This window comes from Hypanus sabinus, chromosome 5 (assembly GCF_030144855.1).
Source record: "Hypanus sabinus isolate sHypSab1 chromosome 5, sHypSab1.hap1, whole genome shotgun sequence".
In the NCBI taxonomy this organism is placed as follows: Eukaryota; Metazoa; Chordata; class Chondrichthyes; order Myliobatiformes; family Dasyatidae; genus Hypanus; species Hypanus sabinus.
In genome coordinates, this window is record NC_082710.1 from 184,617,513 (window position 1) to 184,645,268 (window position 27,756).

General features: G+C 49.6%; 1 protein-coding gene across 1 annotated transcript in view; it reads right to left on the reverse strand.

The window, feature by feature from the left end:
* The window catches only part of ehmt2 (euchromatic histone-lysine N-methyltransferase 2), a 475,985-nt gene that overhangs the window by 276,832 nt on the left and 171,397 nt on the right, over window positions 1–27,756 (reverse strand). The window contains exon 25 of the mRNA XM_059971113.1: window positions 12,114–12,281. Within this exon, the coding sequence (XP_059827096.1) occupies window positions 12,114–12,281 (168 nt within the window). The remainder of the gene's footprint in view (window positions 1–12,113; window positions 12,282–27,756) is intronic.

Consider the following 27,756-nt stretch of genomic DNA (forward strand, 5'->3'; position numbering starts at 1 on the left):
AAAGACAGTATTCGATCTGGAATTCTGTTTGCAATCCTTCAGTCTAACAGACAGTATCCGATCTGGAATTCTGTATGCCCTCCTTCAGTCTGCAGACAGTATTCGATCTGGAATTCTGTTTGCCCTCCTTCAGTCTAACAGTATTCGATCTGGAATTCTATTTGCCCTCCTTCAGTCTAACAGACAGTATTCGATCTGGAATTCTGTTTGCCCTCCTTCAGTCTAACAGACAGTATTCGATCTGGAATTCTGTTTGCCCTCCTTCAGTCGACAGACAGTATTCGATCTGGAATTCTGTTTGCTCTCCTTCCGTCTACAGACAGTATTCGATCTGGAATTCTATTTGCCCTCCTTCAGACTACAGACAGTATTCGATCTGGAATTCTATTTGCCCTCCTTCAGTATACAGACAGTATTCGATCTGGAATTCTGTTTGCCCTCCTTCAGTCGACAGACAGTATTCGATCTGGAATTCTGTTTGCTCTCCTTCCGTCTACAGACAGTATTCGATCTGGAATTCTGTTTGCTCTCCTTCAGTCTACAGACAGTATCCGATCTGGAATTCTGTTTGCCCTCCTTCAGTCTACAGACAATATCCGATCTGGAATTCTGTTTGCCCTCCTTCAGTCTACAGACAGGATTTGATCCAGAATTCTGTTTGCCCTCCTTCAGTCTAACAGACAGTATTCGATCTGGAATTCTGTTTGCCCTCCTTCAGTCTAACAGACAGTATTCGATCTGGAATTCATTTTGCCCTCCTTCAGTCTGCAGACAGTATTCGATCTGGAAATCTGTTTGTCCTCCTTCAGTCTACAGACAGTATTCGATCTGGAATTCTGTTTGCCCTCCTTCAGTCTACAGACAGGATTTGATCTAGAATTCTGTTTGCCCTCCTTCAGTCTAACAGACAGTATTCGAGCTGGAATTCTGTTTGCCCTCCTTCAGTCTACAGACAGTATTCGATCTGGAATTCTGTTTGTTCTCCTTCCGTCTACAGACAGTATTCGATCTGGAATTCTGTTTGCCCTCCTTCAGTCTACAGACAGGATTTGATCTAGAATTCTGTTTGCCCTCCTTCCGTCTACAGACAGTATCCGATCTGGAATTCTGTTTGCCCTCCTTCAGTCTACAGATAATATCCCATCTGGAATTCTGTTTGCCCTCCTTCAGTCTACAGACAGTATTCGATCTGGAATTCTGTTTGCTCTCCTTCAGTCTACAGACAGTATCCGATCTGGAATTCTGTTTGCCCTCCTTCAGTCTACAGATAATATCCCATCTGGAATTCTGTTTGCCCTCCTTCAGTCTACAGACAGTATTTGATCTGGAATTCTGTTTGCCCTCCTTCAGTCTACAGACAGTATTCGATCTGGAATTCTGTTTGCCCTCCTTCAGTCTACAGACAGTATTCGATCTGGAATTCTGTTTGCCCTCCTTCAGTCTACAGACAGTACTAGATCTGGAATTCTGTTTGCCCTCCTTCAGTCTACAGACAGTACTAGATCAGGAATTCTGTTTGCCCTCCTTCAGTCTACAGACAGTACTAGATCTGGAATTCTGTTTGCCCTCCTTCAGTCTACAGACAGTACTAGATCAGGAATTCTGTTTGCCCTCCTTCAGTCTACAGACAGGATTCGATCTGGAATTCTGTTTGCCCTCCTTCAGTCTAACAGACAGTATTCGATCTGGAATTCTGTTTGCCCTCCTTCAATCTACATACAGGATTCGATCTAGAATTCTCTTTGCCCTCCTTCAGTCTACAGACAGTATTCGATCTGGAATTCTGTTTGCCCTCCTTCAGTCTAACAGACAGTATTTGATCTGGAATTCTGTTTGCCCTCCTTCAGTCTAACAGACAGTATTCGATCTGGAATTCTGTTTGCCCTCCTTCAGTCTACAGACAGGATTCGATCTAGAATTCTGTTTGCCCTCCTTCAGTCTAAAAGACAGTATTCGATCTGGAATTCTGTTTGCAATCCTTCAGTCTAACAGACAGTATCCGATCTGGAATTCTGTATGCCCTCCTTCAGTCTGCAGACAGTATTCGATCTGGAATTCTGTTTGCCCTCCTTCAGTCTAACAGTATTCGATCTGGAATTCTATTTGCCCTCCTTCAGTCTAACAGACAGTATTCGATCTGGAATTCTGTTTGCCCTCCTTCAGTCTAACAGACAGTATTCGATCTGGAATTCTGTTTGCCCTCCTTCAGTCGACAGACAGTATTCGATCTGGAATTCTGTTTGCTCTCCTTCCGTCTACAGACAGTATTCGATCTGGAATTCTATTTGCCCTCCTTCAGTATACAGACAGTATTCGATCTGGAATTCTGTTTGCCCTCCTTCAGTCGACAGACAGTATTCGATCTGGAATTCTGTTTGCTCTCCTTCCGTCTACAGACAGTATTCGATCTGGAATTCTGTTTGCTCTCCTTCAGTCTACAGACAGTATCCGATCTGGAATTCTGTTTGCCCTCCTTCAGTCTACAGACAATATCCGATCTGGAATTCTGTTTGCCCTCCTTCAGTCTACAGACAGGATTTGATCCAGAATTCTGTTTGCCCTCCTTCAGTCTAACAGACAGTATTCGATCTGGAATTCTGTTTGCCCTCCTTCAGTCTAACAGACAGTATTCGATCTGGAATTCTGTTTGCTCTCCTTCAGTCTACAGACAGTATTCGATCTGGAATTCTATTGCCCTCCTTCAGTCTAACAGACAGTATTCGATCTGGAATTCTGTTTGCCCTCCTTCAGTCTACAGACAGTATTCGATCTGGAATTCTGTTTGCCCTCCTCAGTCTGCAGACAGTATTCGATCTGGAATTCTGCTTGCTCTCCTTCAGTCTACAGACAGTATCCGATCTGGAATTCTGTTTGCCCTCCTTCAGTCTACAGACAATATCCGATCTGGAATTCTGTTTGCCCTCCTTCAGTCTAACAGACAGTATTCGATCTGGAATTCTGTTTGCCCTCCTTCAGTCTAAAAGACAGTATTTGATCTGGAATTCTGTTTGCCCTCTTTCAGACTGCAGACAGTATTCGATCTGGAATTCTGTTTGCTCTCCTTCAGTCTACAGACAATATCCGATCTGGAATTCTGTTTGCCCTCCTTCAGTCTACAGACAATATCCGATCTGGAATTCTGTTTGCCCTCCTTCAGTCTACAGACAATATCCGATCTGGAATTCTGTTTGCCTTCCTTCAGTCTACAGACAGTATCCGATCTGGAATTGTGTTTGCCCTCCTTCAGTCTACAGACAGGATTTGATCTAGAATTCTGTTTGCCCTCCTTCAGTCTAACAGACAGTATTCGATCTGGAATTCTGTTTGCCCTCCTTCAGTCTAACAGACAGTATTCGATCTGGAATTCATTTTGCCCTCCTTCAGTCTGCAGACAGTATTCGATCTGGAAATCTGTTTGTCCTCCTTCAGTCTACAGACAGTATTCGATCTGGAATTCTGTTTGCCCTCCTTCAGTCTACAGACAGGATTTGATCTAGAATTCTGTTTGCCCTCCTTCAGTCTAACAGACAGTATTCGAGCTGGAATTCTGTTTGCCCTCCTTCAGTCTACAGACAGTATTCGATCTGGAATTCTGTTTGTTCTCCTTCCGTCTACAGACAGTATTCGATCTGGAATTCTGTTTGCCCTCCTTCAGTCTACAGACAGGATTTGATCTAGAATTCTGTTTGCCCTCCTTCCGTCTACAGACAGTATCCGATCTGGAATTCTGTTTGCCCTCCTTCAGTCTACAGATAATATCCCATCTGGAATTCTGTTTGCCCTCCTTCAGTCTACAGACAGTATTCGATCTGGAATTCTGTTTGCTCTCCTTCAGTCTACAGACAGTATCCGATCTGGAATTCTGTTTGCCCTCCTTCAGTCTACAGATAATATCCCATCTGGAATTCTGTTTGCCCTCCTTCAGTCTACAGACAGTATTTGATCTGGAATTCTGTTTGCCCTCCTTCAGTCTACAGACAGTATTCGATCTGGAATTCTGTTTGCCCTCCTTCAGTCTACAGACAGTATTCGATCTGGAATTCTGTTTGCCCTCCTTCAGTCTACAGACAGTACTAGATCTGGAATTCTGTTTGCCCTCCTTCAGTCTACAGACAGTACTAGATCAGGAATTCTGTTTGCCCTCCTTCAGTCTACAGACAGTACTAGATCTGGAATTCTGTTTGCCCTCCTTCAGTCTACAGACAGTACTAGATCAGGAATTCTGTTTGCCCTCCTTCAGTCTACAGACAGGATTCGATCTGGAATTCTGTTTGCCCTCCTTCAGTCTAACAGACAGTATTCGATCTGGAATTCTGTTTGCCCTCCTTCAATCTACATACAGGATTCGATCTAGAATTCTCTTTGCCCTCCTTCAGTCTACAGACAGTATTCGATCTGGAATTCTGTTTGCCCTCCTTCAGTCTAACAGACAGTATTTGATCTGGAATTCTGTTTGCCCTCCTTCAGTCTAACAGACAGTATTCGATCTGGAATTCTGTTTGCCCTCCTTCAGTCTAACGGACAAAATCCGATCTGGAATTCTGTTTGCCCTCCTTCAGTCTACAGACAGGATTGGATCTAGAATTCTGTTTGCCCTCCTTCAGTCTAACAGACAGTATTCGATCTGGAATTCTGTTTGCCCTCCTTCAGTCTACAGACAGTATTCGATCTGGAATTCTGTTTCCCCTCCTTCAGTCTAACGGACAAAATCCGATCTGGAATTCTGTTTGCCCTCCTTCAGTCTACAGACAGGATTCGATCTAGAATTCTGTTTGCCCTCCTTCAGTCTAACAGACAGTATTCGATCTGGAATTCTGTTTGCCCTCTTCAGTCTAACAGACAGTATTTGATCTGGAATTCTGTTTGCCCTCCTTCAGACTACAGACAGTATTCGATCTGGAATTGTGTTTGCCCTCCTTCAGTCTACAGACAGTATTCGATCTGGAATTCTGTTTGCTCTCCTTCAGTCTACAGACAGTATCCGATCTGGCATTGTGTTTCCCCTCCTTCAGTCTACAGACAGGATTTGATCTAGAATTCTGTTTGCCCTCCTTCAGTCTACAGACAGTATTCGATCTGGAATTCTTTTTGCCCTCCTTCAGTTTACAGACAGTATTCGATCTGGAATTCTGTTTGCCCTCCTTCAGTCTACAGACAGGATTCGATCTAGAATTCTGTTTGCCCTCCTTCAGTTTACAGACAGTATTCGATCTGGAATTCTGTTTGCCCTCCTTCAGTCTACAGACAGTATTCGATCTGGAATTCTGTTTGCCTCCTTCAGTGTAACGGACAGGATTTGATCTGGAATTCTGATTGCCCCCATTCAGTCTAATAGACAGAATTCAATCTGAAATTCTGTATAACCTCCTTACTGTCAATCAGAATTCGATCCGGAATTCTGTTTGCCCTCCTTCAGTCTAACAGTATTCAATCTGGAATTCTATTTGCCCTCCTTGAGTCTAACAGACAGTACTAGATCTGGAATTCTGTTTGCCCCACTTCAGTCTACAGACAGGATTCGATCTGGAATTCTGTTTCCCCTTCTTCAGTCTAACAGACAGTATTCGACCTGGAATTCTGTTTGCCCTCCTTCAGTCTACATACAGGATTCGATCTAGAATTCTGTTTGCCCTGCTTCAGTCTAACAGACAGTATTCGATCTGGAATTCTGTTTGCCCTCCTTCAGTCTACAGACAGTATTCGATCTGGAATTCTGTTTGATCTCCTTCAGTCTAAAGACAGTATCCGATCTGGAATTCTGTTTGCCCTCCTTCAGTCTAACAGACAGTATTCGATCTGGAATTCTGTTTGCCCTCCATCAGTCTACAGACAGTATTTGATCTGGAATTCTGTTTGCCCACCTTCAGACTACAGACAGTATTCGATCTGGAATTCTGTTTGCTCTCCTTCAGTCTACAGACAGTATCCGATCTGGAATTCTGTTTGCCCACCTTCAGTCTACAGACAGGATTTGATCTAGAATTCTGTTTGCTCTCCTTCAGTCTACAGACAGTATCCGATCTGGAATTCTGTTTGCCCTCCTTCAGTCTACAGACAGGATTCGATCTAGAATTCTGTTTGCCCTCCTTCAGTCTACAGACAGTATTCGATCTGGAATTCTGTTTGCCCTCCTTCAGTCTAACGGACAAAATCCGATCTGGAATTCTGTTTGCCCTCCTTCAGTCTACAGACAGTATTCGATCTGGAATTCTGTTTGCCCTCCTTCAGTCTAACAAACAGTATTCGATCTGGAATTCTGTTTGCCCTCCTTCACTCTAACAAACAGTATTCGATCTGGAATTCTGTTTGCCCTCCTTCAGTCTACATACAGGATTCGATCTAGAATTCTGTTTGCCCTCCTTCAGTCTACAGACAGTATTCGATCTAGAATTCTGTTTGCCCCCCTTCAGTTTACAGACAGGATTCGATCTGGAATTCTGTTTGCCCTCCTTCAGTCTACAGACAAGATTCGATCTGGAATTCTGTTTGCCCTCCTTCAGTCTAACAGTATTCGATCTGGAATTCTATTTGCCCTCCTTCAGTCTAACAGACAGTATTCGATCTGGAATTCTTTTTGCCCTCCTTCAGTCTACAGACAGTATCCGATCTGGAATTGTGTTTGCCCTCCTTCAGTCTACAGACAGGATTTGATCTAGAATTCTGTTTGCCCTCCTTCAGTCTAACAGACAGTATTCGATCTGGAATTCTGTTTGCCCTCCTTCAGTCTAACAGACAGTATTCGATCTGGAATTCATTTTGCCCTCCTTCAGTCTGCAGACAGTATTCGATCTGGAAATCTGTTTGTCCTCCTTCAGTCTACAGACAGTATTCGATCTGGAATTCTGTTTGCCCTCCTTCAGTCTACAGACAGGATTTGATCTAGAATTCTGTTTGCCCTCCTTCAGTCTAACAGACAGTATTCGAGCTGGAATTCTGTTTGCCCTCCTTCAGTCTACAGACAGTATTCGATCTGGAATTCTGTTTGTTCTCCTTCCGTCTACAGACAGTATTCGATCTGGAATTCTGTTTGCCCTCCTTCAGTCTACAGACAGGATTTGATCTAGAATTCTGTTTGCCCTCCTTCCGTCTACAGACAGTATCCGATCTGGAATTCTGTTTGCCCTCCTTCAGTCTACAGATAATATCCCATTTGGAATTCTGTTTGCCCTCCTTCAGTCTACAGACAGTATTCGATCTGGAATTCTGTTTGCTCTCCTTCAGTCTACAGACAGTATCCGATCTGGAATTCTGTTTGCCCTCCTTCAGTCTACAGATAATATCCCATCTGGAATTCTGTTTGCCCTCCTTCAGTCTACAGACAGTATTTGATCTGGAATTCTGTTTGCCCTCCTTCAGTCTACAGACAGTATTCGATCTGGAATTCTGTTTGCCCTCCTTCAGTCTACAGACAGTATTCGATCTGGAATTCTGTTTGCCCTCCTTCAGTCTACAGACAGTACTAGATCTGGAATTCTGTTTGCCCTCCTTCAGTCTACAGACAGTACTAGATCAGGAATTCTGTTTGCCCTCCTTCAGTCTACAGACAGTACTAGATCTGGAATTCTGTTTGCCCTCCTTCAGTCTACAGACAGTACTAGATCAGGAATTCTGTTTGCCCTCCTTCAGTCTACAGACAGGATTCGATCTGGAATTCTGTTTGCCCTCCTTCAGTCTAACAGACAGTATTCGATCTGGAATTCTGTTTGCCCTCCTTCAATCTACATACAGGATTCGATCTAGAATTCTCTTTGCCCTCCTTCAGTCTACAGACAGTATTCGATCTGGAATTCTGTTTGCCCTCCTTCAGTCTAACAGACAGTATTTGATCTGGAATTCTGTTTGCCCTCCTTCAGTCTAACAGACAGTATTCGATCTGGAATTCTGTTTGCCCTCCTTCAGTCTAACGGACAAAATCCGATCTGGAATTCTGTTTGCCCTCCTTCAGTCTACAGACAGGATTGGATCTAGAATTCTGTTTGCCCTCCTTCAGTCTAACAGACAGTATTCGATCTGGAATTCTGTTTGCCCTCCTTCAGTCTACAGACAGTATTCGATCTGGAATTCTGTTTCCCCTCCTTCAGTCTAACGGACAAAATCCGATCTGGAATTCTGTTTGCCCTCCTTCAGTCTACAGACAGGATTCGATCTAGAATTCTGTTTGCCCTCCTTCAGTCTAACAGACAGTATTCGATCTGGAATTCTGTTTGCCCTCTTCAGTCTAACAGACAGTATTTGATCTGGAATTCTGTTTGCCCTCCTTCAGACTACAGACAGTATTCGATCTGGAATTGTGTTTGCCCTCCTTCAGTCTACAGACAGTATTCGATCTGGAATTCTGTTTGCTCTCCTTCAGTCTACAGACAGTATCCGATCTGGCATTGTGTTTCCCCTCCTTCAGTCTACAGACAGGATTTGATCTAGAATTCTGTTTGCCCTCCTTCAGTCTACAGACAGTATTCGATCTGGAATTCTTTTTGCCCTCCTTCAGTTTACAGACAGTATTCGATCTGGAATTCTGTTTGCCCTCCTTCAGTCTACAGACAGGATTCGATCTAGAATTCTGTTTGCCCTCCTTCAGTTTACAGACAGTATTCGATCTGGAATTCTGTTTGCCCTCCTTCAGTCTACAGACAGTATTCGATCTGGAATTCTGTTTGCCTCCTTCAGTGTAACGGACAGGATTTGATCTGGAATTCTGATTGCCCCCATTCAGTCTAATAGACAGAATTCAATCTGAAATTCTGTATAACCTCCTTACTGTCAATCAGAATTCGATCCGGAATTCTGTTTGCCCTCCTTCAGTCTAACAGTATTCAATCTGGAATTCTATTTGCCCTCCTTGAGTCTAACAGACAGTACTAGATCTGGAATTCTGTTTGCCCCACTTCAGTCTACAGACAGGATTCGATCTGGAATTCTGTTTCCCCTTCTTCAGTCTAACAGACAGTATTCGACCTGGAATTCTGTTTGCCCTCCTTCAGTCTACATACAGGATTCGATCTAGAATTCTGTTTGCCCTGCTTCAGTCTAACAGACAGTATTCGATCTGGAATTCTGTTTGCCCTCCTTCAGTCTACAGACAGTATTCGATCTGGAATTCTGTTTGATCTCCTTCAGTCTAAAGACAGTATCCGATCTGGAATTCTGTTTGCCCTCCTTCAGTCTAACAGACAGTATTCGATCTGGAATTCTGTTTGCCCTCCATCAGTCTACAGACAGTATTTGATCTGGAATTCTGTTTGCCCACCTTCAGACTACAGACAGTATTCGATCTGGAATTCTGTTTGCTCTCCTTCAGTCTACAGACAGTATCCGATCTGGAATTCTGTTTGCCCACCTTCAGTCTACAGACAGGATTTGATCTAGAATTCTGTTTGCTCTCCTTCAGTCTACAGACAGTATCCGATCTGGAATTCTGTTTGCCCTCCTTCAGTCTACAGACAGGATTCGATCTAGAATTCTGTTTGCCCTCCTTCAGTCTACAGACAGTATTCGATCTGGAATTCTGTTTGCCCTCCTTCAGTCTAACGGACAAAATCCGATCTGGAATTCTGTTTGCCCTCCTTCAGTCTACAGACAGTATTCGATCTGGAATTCTGTTTGCCCTCCTTCAGTCTAACAAACAGTATTCGATCTGGAATTCTGTTTGCCCTCCTTCACTCTAACAAACAGTATTCGATCTGGAATTCTGTTTGCCCTCCTTCAGTCTACATACAGGATTCGATCTAGAATTCTGTTTGCCCTCCTTCAGTCTACAGACAGTATTCGATCTAGAATTCTGTTTGCCCCCCTTCAGTTTACAGACAGGATTCGATCTGGAATTCTGTTTGCCCTCCTTCAGTCTACAGACAAGATTCGATCTGGAATTCTGTTTGCCCTCTTTCAGTCTAACAGTATTCGATCTGGAATTCTATTTGCCCTCCTTCAGTCTAACAGACAGTATTCGATCTGGAATTCTTTTTGCCCTCCTTCAGTCTACATACAGGATTTGATCTAGAATTCTGTTTGCCCTCCTTCAGTCTAACAGACAGTATTCGATCTGGAATTCTGTTTGCCCTCCTTCAGTCTACAAACAGTATTCGATCTGGAATTCTGTTTGCCCTCCTTCAGTCTAACAGACAGTATTCGATCTGGAATTCTGTTTGCCCACCTTCAGTCTAGAGACAGTATTCGATCTGGAATTCTGTTTGCCCTCCTTCAGTCTACAGACAGGATTCGATCTAGAATTCTGTTTGCCCTCCTTCAGTCTAACAGACAGTATCCGATCTGGAATTCTGTTTGCCCTCCTTCAGTCTCACAGACAGTATCCGATCTGGAATTCTGTTTGCCCTCCTTCAGTCTACAGACAGTACTAGATCTGGAATTCTGTTTGCCCTCCTTCAGTCTACACGCAGGATTCGATCTGGAATTCTGTTTGCCTCCTTCAGTCTAACGGACAGGATTTGATCTGGAATTCTGATTGCCCCTATTCAGTCTAACAGACAGAATTCAATCTGAAATTCTGTTTACCCTTCTTCAGTCTAACAGACAGTATTGAATCTGAAATTCTGTTTGCCCTCCTTCAGTCTAACAGACAGTATTCGATCTGGAATTCTGTTTGCCCTCTTTCAGTCTAACAGACAGTATTCGATCTGGAATTCTGTTTGCCCTCTTTCAGTCTAACAGACAGTATTCGATCTGGAATTCTGATTGCCCTCCTTCAGTCTACAGACAGGATTCGATCTAGAATTCTGTTTGACCTCCTTCAGTCTACAGACAGGATTCGATCTAGAATTCTGTTTGACCTCCTTCAGTCTACAGACAGTATTCGATCTGGAATTCTATTTGCCCTCCTTCAGTCTACAGACAGTATTCGATCTGGAATTCTATTTGCCCTGCTTCAGTCTACAGACAGTATTCCATCTGGAATTGTGTTTGCCCTCCTTCAGTCTACAGACAGTATTCGATCTGGAATTCTGTTTGCCCTCCTTCAGTCTACAGACAGTATTCGATCTGGAATTCTGTTTGCCCTCCTTCAATCTACAGACAGGATTGGATCTGGAATTCTGTTTGCCCTCCTTCAATCTGCAGACAGGATTTGATCTGGAATTCTGTTTTCCCTCCTTCCAGTCTACAGATAGGATTCAGGCTGGAATTCTGTTTGCCCTCCCGCCAGTCTAACCCATGTCACATTCCTCCAGAAGCACTCCCATGGCCCCACCACAGCTCTTGACTAACTGATGCAATCAAACATGGAAGCAGAATGAGTCTGCGTCACCTTCCTTAGCACGTACAGCTGTGCAGGTTGTGCCAAACACTGGTAATCAAATAGCCCAATAAACAATCCCTCCTGCCTACACAATGTTCACATCCCTCCATGTACCTCACCTTTATGTGCCTCTCTCAACGTCTAACATATTTGCCTCATCACCATCCTGGTGAAACACAAGTTGCCCCTCATACCCCCTTCCATGTGAAATGCATGCCCTCCAGCATTAGGCAGTTCAACCCTGGGATAAGGAAACTTCTCTCTAGTCCATCTTTACCTCTCATGATCTTATAAACCTCTATCAGATCTCCCCTCAGCACCTGTCACTCCAGGGAAAACAATCCAATTTTGTCCAACTTCTAAACCAGGCAGCATCCTGGTAAACCTCTTCTGCACTCTCTCCAAAGCCTCAATGCCCTTCCTATAATGGGGTGATCAGAACTCTATGCAATATGGTGTAACTAGCGTTTTATAAAGCTGCAACTTCCTAACTTCGAGGGACTCATTAAATATATTTAAAACAGTTAGGTAGATATTTTCACAGCAGGGAAATTCTGGGGCAAGGGCAGATAGGCAAAGTCCAGGAAAGCACCAGATCCTTTTTCAGGTGAGGGAGGAATTTCTCTAGGTGGTGAATCTGTGGAATTCATTGCCACAGAAGACTGTAGACGCCACGACATTGGAGTATATTGAAATTGGAGGTTGATAGGTTCTTGATTAATCAGGGTGTCAAAGGTTACAGGGAGAAAGTAGGGGAAAGGTGCTGAGATGGTGCAGACTTGATGGGCCAAATGGCCTACTACTGCCTCCTATGTCTTCCCAGGATGTTTCCCTGCTCCCTAATGTGTTCCAGTGGCTGACTCACCTGCTGACGATCCTCTCGGTGCGCACCGCTCGATTAATTATGCCTTGTTTGAGCCTCTTGTTCAGCTGCAGGGCAAACCAGACCTGCGAGTTGATGACACAGCAGTCCAATGGGCTGTCCCCCTCACGGTTCTTCACCTCGATGTCCGCGCCGCGCGAAAGGAAGAGTCTGCAAAACAGAAGCCGAGCGTTAAACACCCAGCTCTGAAGGGCACACTCCGAGCCAGTCCTGGATCTTCCTCTCTCCCATGGGGATAGAATTCCTCAAGCCTGATCCACCCTGTACCCCAAGTCTGTCACCTCACACTCCTGCACACTGGAGATTACACTGCTGTCCGTCACCTCACTCCTGCACACTGGAGATTACACTGCTGTCCGTCATCTCACTCCTGCACACTGGAGATTACACTGCTGTCCGTCACCTCACTCCTGCACACTGGAGATTACACTGCTGTCTGTCACCTCACTCCTGCACACTGGAGATTACACTGCTGCCCGTCACCTCACTCCTGCACACTGGAGATTACACTGCTGTCCGTCACCTCACACTCCTGCACACTGGAGATTACACTACTGTGTCCCGTCCGTCACCTCACACTCCTGCACACTGGAGATTACACTGCTGTGTCCTGTCCGTCACCTCACTCCCGCACACTGGAGATTACACTGCTGTCCGTCACCTCACTCCTGCACACTGGAGATTACACTGCTGTCCGTCACCTCACTCCTGCACACTGGAGATTTCACTGCTGTGTCCTGTCCGTCACCTCACACTCCTGAACACTGGAGATTACACTGCTGTGCCCCAAGTCCGTCACCTCACTCCCGCACACTGGAGATTACACTACTGTGTCCTGTCTGTCACCTCACACTCCCGCACACTGGAGATTACAATACTGTGTCCTGTCCGTCACCTCACACTCCCGCACACTGGAGATTACAATACTGTGTCCTGTCCGTCACCTCACTCCTGCACACTGGAGATTACACTGCAGTGCCCCAACTGCGTCACCTCACTCCTGCACACTGGAGATTACACTGCTGTGCCCCAAGTGCGTCACCTCACTCCTGCACACTGGAGATTACACTGCTATCCGTCACCTCACTCCTGCACACTGGAGATTACACTGCTGTCCGTCACCTCACTCCTGCACACTGGAGATTACACTGCTGTCCGTCACCTCACTCCTGCACACTGGAGATTACACTGCTGTCCATCACCTCACACTCCTGCACACTGGAGATTACACTGCTGTCCGTCACCTCACTCGTGCAAACTGGAGATTACACTGCTGTGCCCCAAGTCCGTCACCTCACTCCTGCACACTGGAGATTACACTGCTGTCCGTCACCTCACTCCAGCACACTGGAGATTACACTGCTGTCTGTCACCTCACTCCTGCACACTGGAGATTACACTGCTGTCCGTCACCTCACTCCAGCACACTGGAGATTACACTGCTGTCTGTCACCTCACTCCTGCACACTGGAGATTACACTGCTGTCCGTCACCTCACTCCTACACACTGGAGATTACACTGCTGTCCGTCACCTCACTCCTGCACACTGGAGATTACACTGCTGTCCGTCACCTCACTTCTGCACACTGGAGATTACACTCCTGTGTCCTGTATGTCACCTCACACTCCTGCACACTGGAGATTACACTGCTGTGCCCCAAGTCCGTCACCTCAGTCCCGCACACTGGAGATTACAATACTGTGTCCTGTCCGTCACCTCACTCCTGCACACTGGAGATTACACTGCTGTGCCCCAAGTCCGTCACCTCACTCCTGCACACTGGAGATTACAATGCTGTGCCCCAACTGCGTCACCTCACTCCTGCACACTGGAGATTACACTGCTGTGCCCCAAGTCCGTCACCTCACTCCTGCACACTGGAGATTACACTGCTGTGCCCCAACTGCGTCACCTCACTCCTGCACACTGGAGATTACACTGCTGTCCGTCACCTCACTCCTGCACACTGGAAATTACACTGCTGTCCGTCACCTCACTCCTGCACACTGGAGATTACACTGCTGTGCCCCAAGTCCGTCACCTCACTCCTGCACACTGGAGATTACACTGCCGACCGTCAGCTCACTCCTGCACACTGGAGATTACACTGCTGTCTGTCACCTCAATCCTGCACACTGGAGATTACACTGCTGTCCGTCACCTCACTCCTGCACACTGGAGATTACACTGCTGTCCGTCACCTCACTCCTGCACACTGGAGATTACACTGCTGTCTGTCACCTCACTCCTGCACACTGGAGATTACACTGCTGTCCGTCACCTCACTCCTGCACACTGGAGATTACACTGCTGTCCGTCACCTCACACTCCTGCACACTGGAGATTACACTGCTGTGTCCTGTCCGTCACCTCACTCCCGCACACTGGAGATTACACTGCTGTCCGTCACCTCACTCCAGCACACTGGAGATTACACTGCTGTCCGTCACCTCACTCCTGCACACTGGAGATTACACTGCTGTGTCCTGTCCGTCACCTCACACTCCTGCACACTGGAGATTACACTCCTGTGTCCTGTCTGTCACCTCACACTCCTGCACACTGGAGATTACACTGCTGTCCGTCACCTCACTCCAGCACACTGGAGATTACACTGCTGTCTGTCACCTCACTCCTGCACACTGGAGATTACACTGCTGTCCGTCACCTCACTCCAGCACACTGGAGATTACACTGCTGTCTGTCACCTCACTCCTGCACACTGGAGATTACACTGCTGTCCGTCACCTCACTCCTACACACTGGAGATTACACTGCTGTCCGTCACCTCACTCCTGCACACTGGAGATTACACTGCTGTCCGTCACCTCACTTCTGCACACTGGAGATTACACTCCTGTGTCCTGTCTGTCACCTCACACTCCTGCACACTGGAGATTACACTGCTGTGCCCCAAGTCCGTCACCTCAGTCCCGCACACTGGAGATTACAATACTGTGTCCTGTCCGTCACCTCACTCCTGCACACTGGAGATTACACTGCTGTGCCCCAAGTCCGTCACCTCACTCCTGCACACTGGAGATTACAATGCTGTGCCCCAACTGCGTCACCTCACTCCTGCACACTGGAGATTACACTGCTGTGCCCCAAGTCCGTCACCTCACTCCTGCACACTGGAGATTACACTGCTGTGCCCCAACTGCGTCACCTCACTCCTGCACACTGGAGATTACACTGCTGTCCGTCACCTCACTCCTGCACACTGGAAATTACACTGCTGTCCGTCACCTCACTCCTGCACACTGGAGATTACACTGCTGTGCCCCAAGTCCGTCACCTCACTCCTGCACACTGGAGATTACACTGCCGACCGTCAGCTCACTCCTGCACACTGGAGATTACACTGCTGTCTGTCACCTCAATCCTGCACACTGGAGATTACACTGCTGTCCGTCACCTCACTCCTGCACACTGGAGATTACACTGCTGTCCGTCACCTCACTCCTGCACACTGGAGATTACACTGCTGTCTGTCACCTCACTCCTGCACACTGGAGATTACACTGCTGTCCGTCACCTCACTCCAGCACACTGGAGATTACACTGCTGTCTGTCACCTCACTCCTGCACACTGGAGATTACACTGCTGTCCGTCACCTCACTCCAGCACACTGGAGATTACACTGCTGTCTGTCACCTCACTCCTGCACACTGGAGATTACACTGCTGTCCGTCACCTCACTCCTACACACTGGAGATTACACTGCTGTCCGTCACCTCACTCCTGCACACTGGAGATTACACTGCTGTCCGTCACCTCACTTCTGCACACTGGAGATTACACTCCTGTGTCCTGTCTGTCACCTCACACTCCTGCACACTGGAGATTACACTGCTGTGCCCCAAGTCCGTCACCTCAGTCCCGCACACTGGAGATTACAATACTGTGTCCTGTCCGTCACCTCACTCCTGCACACTGGAGATTACACTGCTGTGCCCCAAGTCCGTCACCTCACTCCTGCACACTGGAGATTACAATGCTGTGCCCCAACTGCGTCACCTCACTCCTGCACACTGGAGATTACACTGCTGTGCCCCAAGTCCGTCACCTCACTCCTGCACACTGGAGATTACACTGCTGTGCCCCAACTGCGTCACCTCACTCCTGCACACTGGAGATTACACTGCTGTCCGTCACCTCACTCCTGCACACTGGAAATTACACTGCTGTCCGTCACCTCACTCCTGCACACTGGAGATTACACTGCTGTGCCCCAAGTCCGTCACCTCACTCCTGCACACTGGAGATTACACTGCCGACCGTCAGCTCACTCCTGCACACTGGAGATTACACTGCTGTCTGTCACCTCAATCCTGCACACTGGAGATTACACTGCTGTCCGTCACCTCACTCCTGCACACTGGAGATTACACTGCTGTCCGTCACCTCACTCCTGCACACTGGAGATTACACTGCTGTCTGTCACCTCACTCCTGCACACTGGAGATTACACTGCTGTCCGTCACCTCACTCCTGCACACTGGAGATTACACTGCTGTCCGTCACCTCACACTCCTGCACACTGGAGATTACACTGCTGTGACCTGTCCGTCACCTCACTCCCGCACACTGGAGATTACACTGCTGTCCGTCACCTCACTCCAGCACACTGGAGATTACACTGCTGTCCGTCACCTCACTCCTGCACACTGGAGATTACACTGCTGTGTCCTGTCCGTCACCTCACACTCCTGCACACTGGAGATTACACTCCTGTGTCCTGTCTGTCACCTCACACTCCTGCACACTGGAGATTACACTGCTGTCCGTCACCTCACTCCAGCACACTGGAGATTACACTGCTGTCTGTCACCTCACTCCTGCACACTGGAGATTACACTGCTGTCCGTCACCTCACTCCAGCACACTGGAGATTACACTGCTGTCTGTCACCTCACTCCTGCACACTGGAGATTACACTGCTGTCCGTCACCTCACTCCTACACACTGGAGATTACACTGCTGTCCGTCACCTCACTCCTGCACACTGGAGATTACACTGCTGTCCGTCACCTCACTTCTGCACACTGGAGATTACACTCCTGTGTCCTGTCTGTCACCTCACACTCCTGCACACTGGAGATTACACTGCTGTGCCCCAAGTCCGTCACCTCAGTCCCGCACACTGGAGATTACAATACTGTGTCCTGTCCGTCACCTCACTCCTGCACACTGGAGATTACACTGCTGTGCCCCAAGTCCGTCACCTCACTCCTGCACACTGGAGATTACAATGCTGTGCCCCAACTGCGTCACCTCACTCCTGCACACTGGAGATTACACTGCTGTGCCCCAAGTCCGTCACCTCACTCCTGCACACTGGAGATTACACTGCTGTGCCCCAACTGCGTCACCTCACTCCTGCACACTGGAGATTACACTGCTGTCCGTCACCTCACTCCTGCACACTGGAAATTACACTGCTGTCCGTCACCTCACTCCTGCACACTGGAGATTACACTGCTGTGCCCCAAGTCCGTCACCTCACTCCTGCACACTGGAGATTACACTGCCGACCGTCAGCTCACTCCTGCACACTGGAGATTACACTGCTGTCTGTCACCTCAATCCTGCACACTGGAGATTACACTGCTGTCCGTCACCTCACTCCTGCACACTGGAGATTACACTGCTGTCCGTCACCTCACTCCTGCACACTGGAGATTACACTGCTGTCTGTCACCTCACTCCTGCACACTGGAGATTACACTGCTGTCCGTCACCTCACTCCAGCACACTGGAGATTACACTGCTGTCTGTCACCTCACTCCTGCACACTGGAGATTACACTGCTGTCCGTCACCTCACTCCAGCACACTGGAGATTGCACTGCTGTCTGTCACCTCACTCCTGCACACTGGAGATTACACTGCTGTCCGTCACCTCACTCCTACACACTGGAGATTACACTGCTGTGTCCTGTCCGTCACCTCACTCCTGCACACTGGAGATTACACTGCTGTCCGTCACCTCACTTCTGCACACTGGAGATTACACTCCTGTGTCCTGTCTGTCACCTCACACTCCTGCACACTGGAGATTACACTGCTGTGCCCCAAGTCCGTCACCTCAGTCCCGCACACTGGAGATTACAATACTGTGTCCTGTCCGTCACCTCACTCCTGCACACTGGAGATTACACTGCTGTGCCCCAAGTCCGTCACCTCACTCCTGCACACTGGAGATTACAATGCTGTGCCCCAACTGCGTCACCTCACTCCTGCACACTGGAGATTACACTGCTGTGCCCCAAGTCCGTCACCTCACTCCTGCACACTGGAGATTACACTGCTGTGCCCCAACTGCGTCACCTCACTCCTGCACACTGGAGATTACACTGCTGTCCGTCACCTCACTCCTGCACACTGGAAATTACACTGCTGTCCGTCACCTCACTCCTGCACACTGGAGATTACACTGCTGTGCCCCAAGTCCGTCACCTCACTCCTGCACACTGGAGATTACACTGCCGACCGTCAGCTCACTCCTGCACACTGGAGATTACACTGCTGTCTGTCACCTCAATCCTGCACACTGGAGATTACACTGCTGTCCGTCACCTCACTCCTGCACACTGGAGATTACACTGCTGTCCGTCACCTCACTCCTGCACACTGGAGATTACACTGCTGTCTGTCACCTCACTCCTGCACACTGGAGATTACACTGCTGTCCGTCACCTCACTCCTGCACACTGGAGATTACACTGCTGTCCGTCACCTCACACTCCTGCACACTGGAGATTACACTGCTGTGTCCTGTCCGTCACCTCACTCCCGCACACTGGAGATTACACTGCTGTCCGTCACCTCACTCCAGCACACTGGAGATTACACTGCTGTCCGTCACCTCACTCCTGCACACTGGAGATTACACTGCTGTGTCCTGTCCGTCACCTCACACTCCTGCACACTGGAGATTACACTCCTGTGTCCTGTCTGTCACCTCACACTCCTGCACACTGGAGATTACACTGCTATGCCCCAAGTCCGTCACCTCACTCCCGCACACTGGAGATTAGAATACTGTGTCCTGTCCGTCACCTCACACTCCCGCACACTGGAGATTACAATACTGTGTCCTGTCCGTCACCTCACTCCTGCACACTGGAGATTAAACTGCTGTGCCCCAAGTCCGTCACCTCACTCCTGCACACTGGAGATTACACTGCTGTGCCCCAACTGCGTCACCTCACTCCTGCACACTGGAGATTACACTGCTGTGCCCCAAGTCCGTCACCTCACTCCTGCACACTGGAGATTACACTGCTGTGCCCCAAGTGCGTCACCTCACTCCTGCACACTGGAGATTACACTGATATCCGTCACCTCACTCCTGCACACTGGAGATTACACTGCTGTCCCTTACCTCACTCCTGCACACTGGAGATTACACTGCTGTCCGTCACCTCACTCCTGCACACTGGAGATTACACTGCTGTCCGTCACCTCACTCCTGCACACTGGAGATTACACTGCTGTCCGTCACCTCACTCCAGCACACTGGAGATTACACTGTTGTCTGTCACCCCACTCCTGCACACCGGAAATTACACTGCTGTCAGTCACCTCACACTCCTGCACACTGGAGATTACACTGCTGTGCCCCAAGTGCGTCACCTCACTCCTGTACACTGGAGAATACACTACTGTGCCCCAAGTGCGTCACCTCACTCCTGTACACTGGAGATTACACTACTGTGTCCTGTCCGTCACCTCACACTCCTACACACTGGAAATTACTCTACTGTGCCCCAAGTCCGTCACCTCACTCCTGTACACTGGAGATTACACTGCTGTGCCCCAAGTCCGTCACCTCACTCCTGCACACTGGAGATTACACTGCTGTCCCCAACTGCGTCACCTCACTCCTGCACAGTGGAGATTACACTGCTGTGCCCCAAGTGCGTCACCTCACTCCTGCACACTGGAGATTACACTGCTATCCGTCACCTCACTCCTGCACACTGGAGATTACACTGCTGTCCGTCACCTCACTCCTGCACACTGGAGATTACACTGCTGTGCCCCAAGTCCGTCACCTCACTCCTGCACACTGGAGATTACACTGCTGTCCGTCACCTCACTCCTGCACACTGGAGATTACACTGCTGTCCGTCACCTCACTCCTGCACACTGGAGATTACACTGCTGTCCGTCACCTCACTCCTGCACACTGGAGATTGCACTGCTGTCCGTCACCTCACTCCTGCACACTGGAGATTACACTGCTGTCCGTCACCTCACACTCCTGCACACTGGAGATTACACTCCTGTGTCCTGTCTTTCACCTCACACTCCTGCACACTGGTGATTACACTGCTGTGCCCCAAGTCCGTCACCTCACTCCCGCACACTGGAAATTACACTGCTGTCCATCACCTCACACTCCTGCACACTGGAGATTACAATACTGTGTCCTGTCTGTCACCTCACACTCCCGCACACTGGAGATTACAATACTGTGTCCTGTCCGTCACCTCACTCCTGCACACTGGAGATTACACTGCTGTGCCCCAAGTCCGTCACCTCACTCCTGCACAGTGGAAAATACACTACTGTGTCCCAAGTCCGTCACCTCACTCCTGCACACTGGAGATTACACTGCTGTGCCCCAACTGCGTCACCTCACTCCTGCACACTGGAGATTACACTGCTGTGCCCCAAGTCCGTCACCTCACTCCTGCACACTGGAGATTACACTGCTGTGCCCCAACTGCGTCACCTCACTCCTGCACACTGGAGATTATACTGCTGTGCCCCAAGTGCGTCACCTCACTCCTGCACACTGGAGATTACACTGCTATCCGTCACCTCACTCCTGCACACTGGAGATTACACTGCTGTCCCTCACCTCACTCCTGCACACTGGAGATTACACTGCTGTGCCCCAAGTCCGTCACCTCACTCCTGCACACTGGAGATTACACTGCTGTCCGTCACCTCACTCCTGCACACTGGAGATTACACTGCTGTCTGTCACCTCAATCCTGCACACTGGAGATTACACTGCTGTCCGTCACCTCACTCCTGCACACTGGAGATTACACTGCTGTCCGGCACCTCACTCCTGCACACTGGAGATTACACTGCTGTCTGTCACCTCACTCCTGCACACTGGAGATTACACTGCTGTCCGTCACCTCACACTCCCGCACACTGGAGATTACAATACTGTGTCCTGTCCGTCACCTCACTCCTGCACACTGGAGATTACACTGCTGTGCCCCAAGCCCGTCACCTCACTCCTGCACACTGGAGATTACACTGCTGTGCCCCAACTGCGTTACCTCACTCCTGCACACTGGAGATTACACTGCTGTGCCCCAAGTGCGTCACCTCACTCCTGCACACTGGAGATTACACTGCTGTCCGTCACCTCACTCCTGCACACTGGAGATTACACTGCTGTGCCCCAAGTCCGTCACCTCACTCCTGCACACTGGAGATTACACTGCTGTCTGTCACCTCACTCCTGCACACTGGAGATTACACTGCTGTTTGTCACCTCACTCCTGCACACTGGAGATTACACTGCTGTCCGTCACCTCACTCCTGCACACTGGAGATTACACTGCTGTCCGTCACCTCACTCCTGCACACTGGAGATTACACTGCTGTCCGTCACCTCACTCCTGCACACTGGAGATTACTCTGCTGTGCCCCAAGTCCGTCACCTCACTCCTGCACACTGGAGATTACACTGCTGTGCCCCAAGTCCGTCACCTCACTCCTGCACACTGGAGATTACACTACTGTGTCCTGTCTGTCACCTCACACTCGCGCACACTGGAGATTACACTGCTGTGCCCCAAGTCCGTCACCTCACTCCTGCACACTGGAGATTACACTGCTGTCCGTCACCTCACTCCTGCACACTAGAGATTACACTGCTGTCCGTCACCTCACTCCTGCACACTAGAGATTACACTGCTGTCCGTCACCTCACACTGCTGCACACTGGAAATTACACTGCTGTCCGTCACCTCACACTCCTGCACACTAGTTACACTGCTATCTGTCACCTCATTCCTGCACACTGGAGATTACACTGCTGTCCGTCACCTCATACTTCTGCACACTGGAGATTACACTGCTGTCCGTCACCTCACTCCTGCACACTGGAGATTACACTGCTGTCCGTCACCTCACTCCTGCACACTGGAGATTACACTGTTGTCCGTCACCTCACTCCTGCACACTGGAGATTACACTGCTGTGCCCCAAGTGCGTCACCTCACTCCTGCACACTGGAGATTACACTGTTGTCTGTCACCCCACTCCTGCACACTGGAAATTACACTGCTGTCAGTCACCTCACACTCCTGCACACTGGAGATTACACTGCTGTGCCCCAAGTGCGTCACCTCACTCCTGTACACTGGAGAATACACTACTGTGCCCCAAGTGCGTCACTCACTCCTGTACACTGGAGATTACACTACTGTGTCCTGTCCGTCACCTCACACTCCTACACACTGGAAATTACTCTACTGTGCCCCAAGTCCGTCACCTCACTCCTGTACACTGGAGATTACACTACTGTGTCCCTGTCTGTCACCTCACACTCCCGCACACTGGAGATTACACTGCTGTGCCCCAAGTCCGTCACCTCACTCCTGCACACTGGAGATTACACTGCTGTCCGTCACCTCACTCCTGCACACTGGAGATTACACTGCTGTCCGTCACCTCACTCCTGCACACTGGAGATTACACTGCAGTCCGTCACCTCACACTTCTGCACACTGGAAATTACACTGCTGTCCATCACCTCACACTCCTGCACACTGGAGATTACACTGCCTGTGCCCCAAGTCCGTCACCTCACTCCTGCACACTGGAGATTACACTGCTGTCCGTCACCTCAATCCTGCACACTAGAGATTACACTGCTGTCCGTCACCTCACTCCTGCACACTAGAGATTACACTGCTGTCCGTCACCTCACACTCCTGCACACTGGAAATTACACTGCTGTCCGTCACCTCAGACTTCTGCACACTGGAGATTACACTGCTGTCCGTCACCTCACTCCTGCACACTGGAGATTACACTGCTGTCCGTCACCTCACTCCTGCACACTGGAGATTACACTGTTGTCCGTCACCTCACTCCTGCACACTGGAGATTACACTGCTGTGCCCCAAGTGCGTCCACCTCACTCCTGCACACTGGAGATTACACTGTTGTCTGTCACCTCACTCCTGCACACTGGAAATTACACTGCTGTCAGTCACCTCACACTCCTGCACACTGGAGATTACACTGCTGTGCCCCAAGTGCGTCACCTCACTCCTGTACACTGGAGATTACACTGCTGTGACCCAAGTGCGTCACCTCACTTCTGTACACTGGAGGTTACACTACTGTGTCCTGTCCGTCACCTCACACTCCTACACACTGGAAATTACTCTACTGTGCCCCAAGTCCGTCACCTCACTCTTGTACACTGGAGATTACACTACTGTGTCCTGTCCGGTCACCTCACACTCCTGCACACTGGAAAATACACTACTGCGTCCTGTCCGTCACCTCACACTCCTGCACACTGGAAATTACACTGCTGTCCGTCACCTCAGACTTCTGCACACTGGAGATTACACTGCTGTCCGTCACCTCACTCCTGCACACTGGAGATTACACTGCTGTCCGTCACCTCACTCCTGCACACTGGAGATTACACTGTTGTCCGTCACCTCACTCCTGCACACTGGAGATTACACTGCTGTGCCCCAAGTGCGTCACCTCACTCCTGCACACTGGAGATTACACTGTTGTCTGTCACCTCACTCCTGCACACTGGAAATTACACTGCTGTCAGTCACCTCACACTCCTGCACACTGGAGATTACACTGCTGTGCCCCAAGTGCGTCACCTCACTCCTGTACACTGGAGATTACACTGCTGTGCCCCAAGTGCGTCACCTCACTCCTGTACACTGGAGATTACACTACTGTGTCCTGTCCGTCACCTCACACTCCTACACACTGGAAATTACTCTACTGTGCCCCAAGTCCGTCACCTCACTCTTGTACACTGGAGATTACACTACTGTGTCCTGTCCGTCACCTCACACTCCTGCACACTGGAAAATACACTACTGTGTCCTGTCCGTCACCTCACACTCCTGCACACTGGAGATTACACGGCTGTGTCCTGTCCGTCACCTCACTCCTGCACACTGGAGATTACAATACTGTGTCCTGTCCGTCACCTCACACTCCTGCACACTGGAGATTACACTGCTGTGCCCCAAGTGCGTCACCTCACTCCTCTACACTGGAGATTACACTGCTGTGCCCCAAGTGCGTCACCTCACTCCTGTACACTGGAGATTACACTACTGTGTCCTGTCCGTCACCTCACACTCCTACACACTGGAAATTACTCTACTGAATCCTGTCCGTCACCTCACACTCCTGCACACTGGAGATTACACTACTGTGTCCTAAATCATCACCTCACACTCCTGCACACTGGAGATTACACTACTGTGTCCTGTCTGTCACCTCACACTCCTGCACACTGGAGATTACACTACTGTGTCCTGTCCGTCACCTCACACTCCTGCACACTGGAGATTACACTACTGTGTCCTAAATCATCACCTCACACTCCTGCACACTGGAGATTACACTACTGTGTCCTGTCCGTCACCTCACACTCCTGCACACTGGAGATTACACTACTGTGTCCTGTCTGTCACCTCACACTCCCGCACACCGGAGATTACACTACTGTGTCCTGTCCGTCACCTCACACTCCTGCATACTGGTTACACTACTGTGCCCCAAGTCCATCACCTCACACTCCCGCACACTGGAGATTACACTGCTGTGCCCCAAGTCAGTCACCTCACTCCTGCACACTGGAGATTACACTGCTGTCCGTCACCTCACTCCTGCACACTGGAGATTACACTGCTGTCTGTCACCTCACTCCTGCACACTGGAGATTACACTGCAGTCCGTCACCTCACTCCTGCACACTGGAGATTACACTGCTGTCCGTCACCTCACTCCTGCACACTGGAGATTACACTGCTGTCTGTCACCTCACTCCTGCACACTGGAGATTACACTGCTGTCCGTCACCTCACTCCTGTACACTGGAGATTACACTACTGTGTCCTGTCTGTCACCTCACACTCCTGCACACTGGAGATTACACTGCTGTGCCCCAAGTCCGTCACCTCACTCCTGCACACTGGAGATTACACTGCTGTCCGTCACCTCACTCCTGCACACTGGAGATTACACTGCTGTCCGTCACCTCACTCCTGCACACTGGAGATTACACTGCTGTCCGTCACCTCACTCCTGCACACTGGAGATTACACTGTTGTCCGTCACCTCACTCCTGCACACTGGAGATTACACTGCTGTGCCCCAAGTGCGTCACCTCACTCCTGCACACTGGAGATTACAGTGTTGTCTGTCACCTCACTCCTGCACACTGGAAATTACACTGCTGTCAGTCACCTCACACTCCTGCACACTGGAGATTACACTGCTGTGCCCCAAGTGCGTCACCTCACTCCTGTACACTGGAGAATACACTACTGTGCCCCAAGTGCGTCACCTCACTCCTGTACACTGGAGATTACACTACTGTGTCCTGTCCGTCACCTCACACTCCTGCACACTGGAAATTACTCTACTGTGCCCCAAGTCCGTCACCTCACTCCTGTACACTGGAGATTACACTACTGTGTCCTGTCTGTCACCTCACACTCCCGCACACTGGAGATTACACTGCTGTGCCCCAAGTCCGTCACCTCACTCCTGCACACTGGAGATTACACTGCTGTCCGTCACCTCACTCCTGCACACTGGAGATTACACTGCTGTCCGTCACCTCACTCCTGCACACTGGAGATTACACTGCTGTCCGTCACCTCACACTTCTGCACACTGGAAATTACACTGCTGTCCATCACCTCACACTCCTGCACACTGGAGATTACACTGCTGTGCCCCAAGTCCGTCACCTCACTCCTGCACACTGGAGATTACACTGCTGTCCGTCACCTCAATCCTGCACACTAGAGATTACACTGCTCTCCGTCACCTCACTCCTGCACACTAGAGATTACACTGCTGTCCGTCACCTCACACTCCTGCACACTGGAAATTACACTGCTGTCCGTCACCTCAGACTTCTGCACACTGGAGATTACACTGCTGTCCGTCACCTCACTCCTGCACACTGGAGATTACACTGCTGTCCGTCACCTCACTCCTGCACACTGGAGATTACACTGTTGTCCGTCACCTCACTCCTGCACACTGGAGATTACACTGCTGTGCCCCAAGTGCGTCACCTCACTCCTGCACACTGGAGATTACACAGTTGTCTGTCACCTCACTCCTGCACACTGGAAATTACACTGCTGTCAGTCACCTCACACTCCTGCACACTGGAGATTACACTGCTGTGCCCCAAGTGCGTCACCTCACTCCTCTACACTGGAGAATACACTACTGTGCCCCAAGTGCGTCACCTCACTCCTGTACACTGGAGATTACACTACTGTGTCCTGTCCGTCACCTCACACACCTACACACTGGAAATTACTCTACTGTGCCCCAAGTCCGTCACCTCACTCCTGTACACTGGAGATTACACTACTGTGTCCTGTCTGTCACCTCACACTCCCGCACACTGGAGATTACACTGCTGTGCCCCAAGTCCGTCACCTCACTCCTGCACACTGGAGATTACACTGCTGTCCGTCACCTCACTCCTGCACACTGGAGATTACACTGCTGTCCGTCACCTCACTCCTGCACACTGGAGATTACACTGCTGTCCGTCACCTCACTCCTGCACACTGGAGATTACACTGCTGTCCGTCACCTCACACTTCTGCACACTGGAAATTACACTGCTGTCCATCACCTCACACTCCTGCACACTGGAGATTACACTGCTGTGCCCCAAGTCCGTCACCTCACTCCTGCACACTGGAGATTACACTGCTGTCCGTCACCTCAATCCTGCACACTAGAGATTACACTGCTGTCCGTCACCTCACTCCTGCACACTAGAGATTACACTGCTGTCCGTCACCTCACACTCCTGCACACTGGAAATTACACTGCTGTCCGTCACCTCAGACTTCTGCACACTGGAGATTACACTGCTGTCCGTCACCTCACTCCTGCACACTGGAGATTACACTGCTGTCCGTCACCTCACTCCTGCACACTGGAGATTACACTGTTGTCCGTCACCTCACTCCTGCACACTGGAGATTACACTGCTGTGCCCCAAGTGCGTCACCTCACTCCTGCACACTGGAGATTACACTGCTGTCAGTCACCTCACACTCCTGCACACTGGAGATTACACTGCTGTGTCCTGTCCGTCACCTCACTCCCGCACACTGGAGATTACACTGCTGTCCGTCACCTCACTCCAGCACACTGGAGATTACACTGCTGTCCGTCACCTCACTCCTGCACACTGGAGATTACACTGCTGTGTCCTGTCCGTCACCTCACACTCCTGCACACTGGAGATTACACTCCTGTGTCCTGTCTGTCACCTCACACTCCTGCACACTGGAGATTACACTGCTGTCCGTCACCTCACT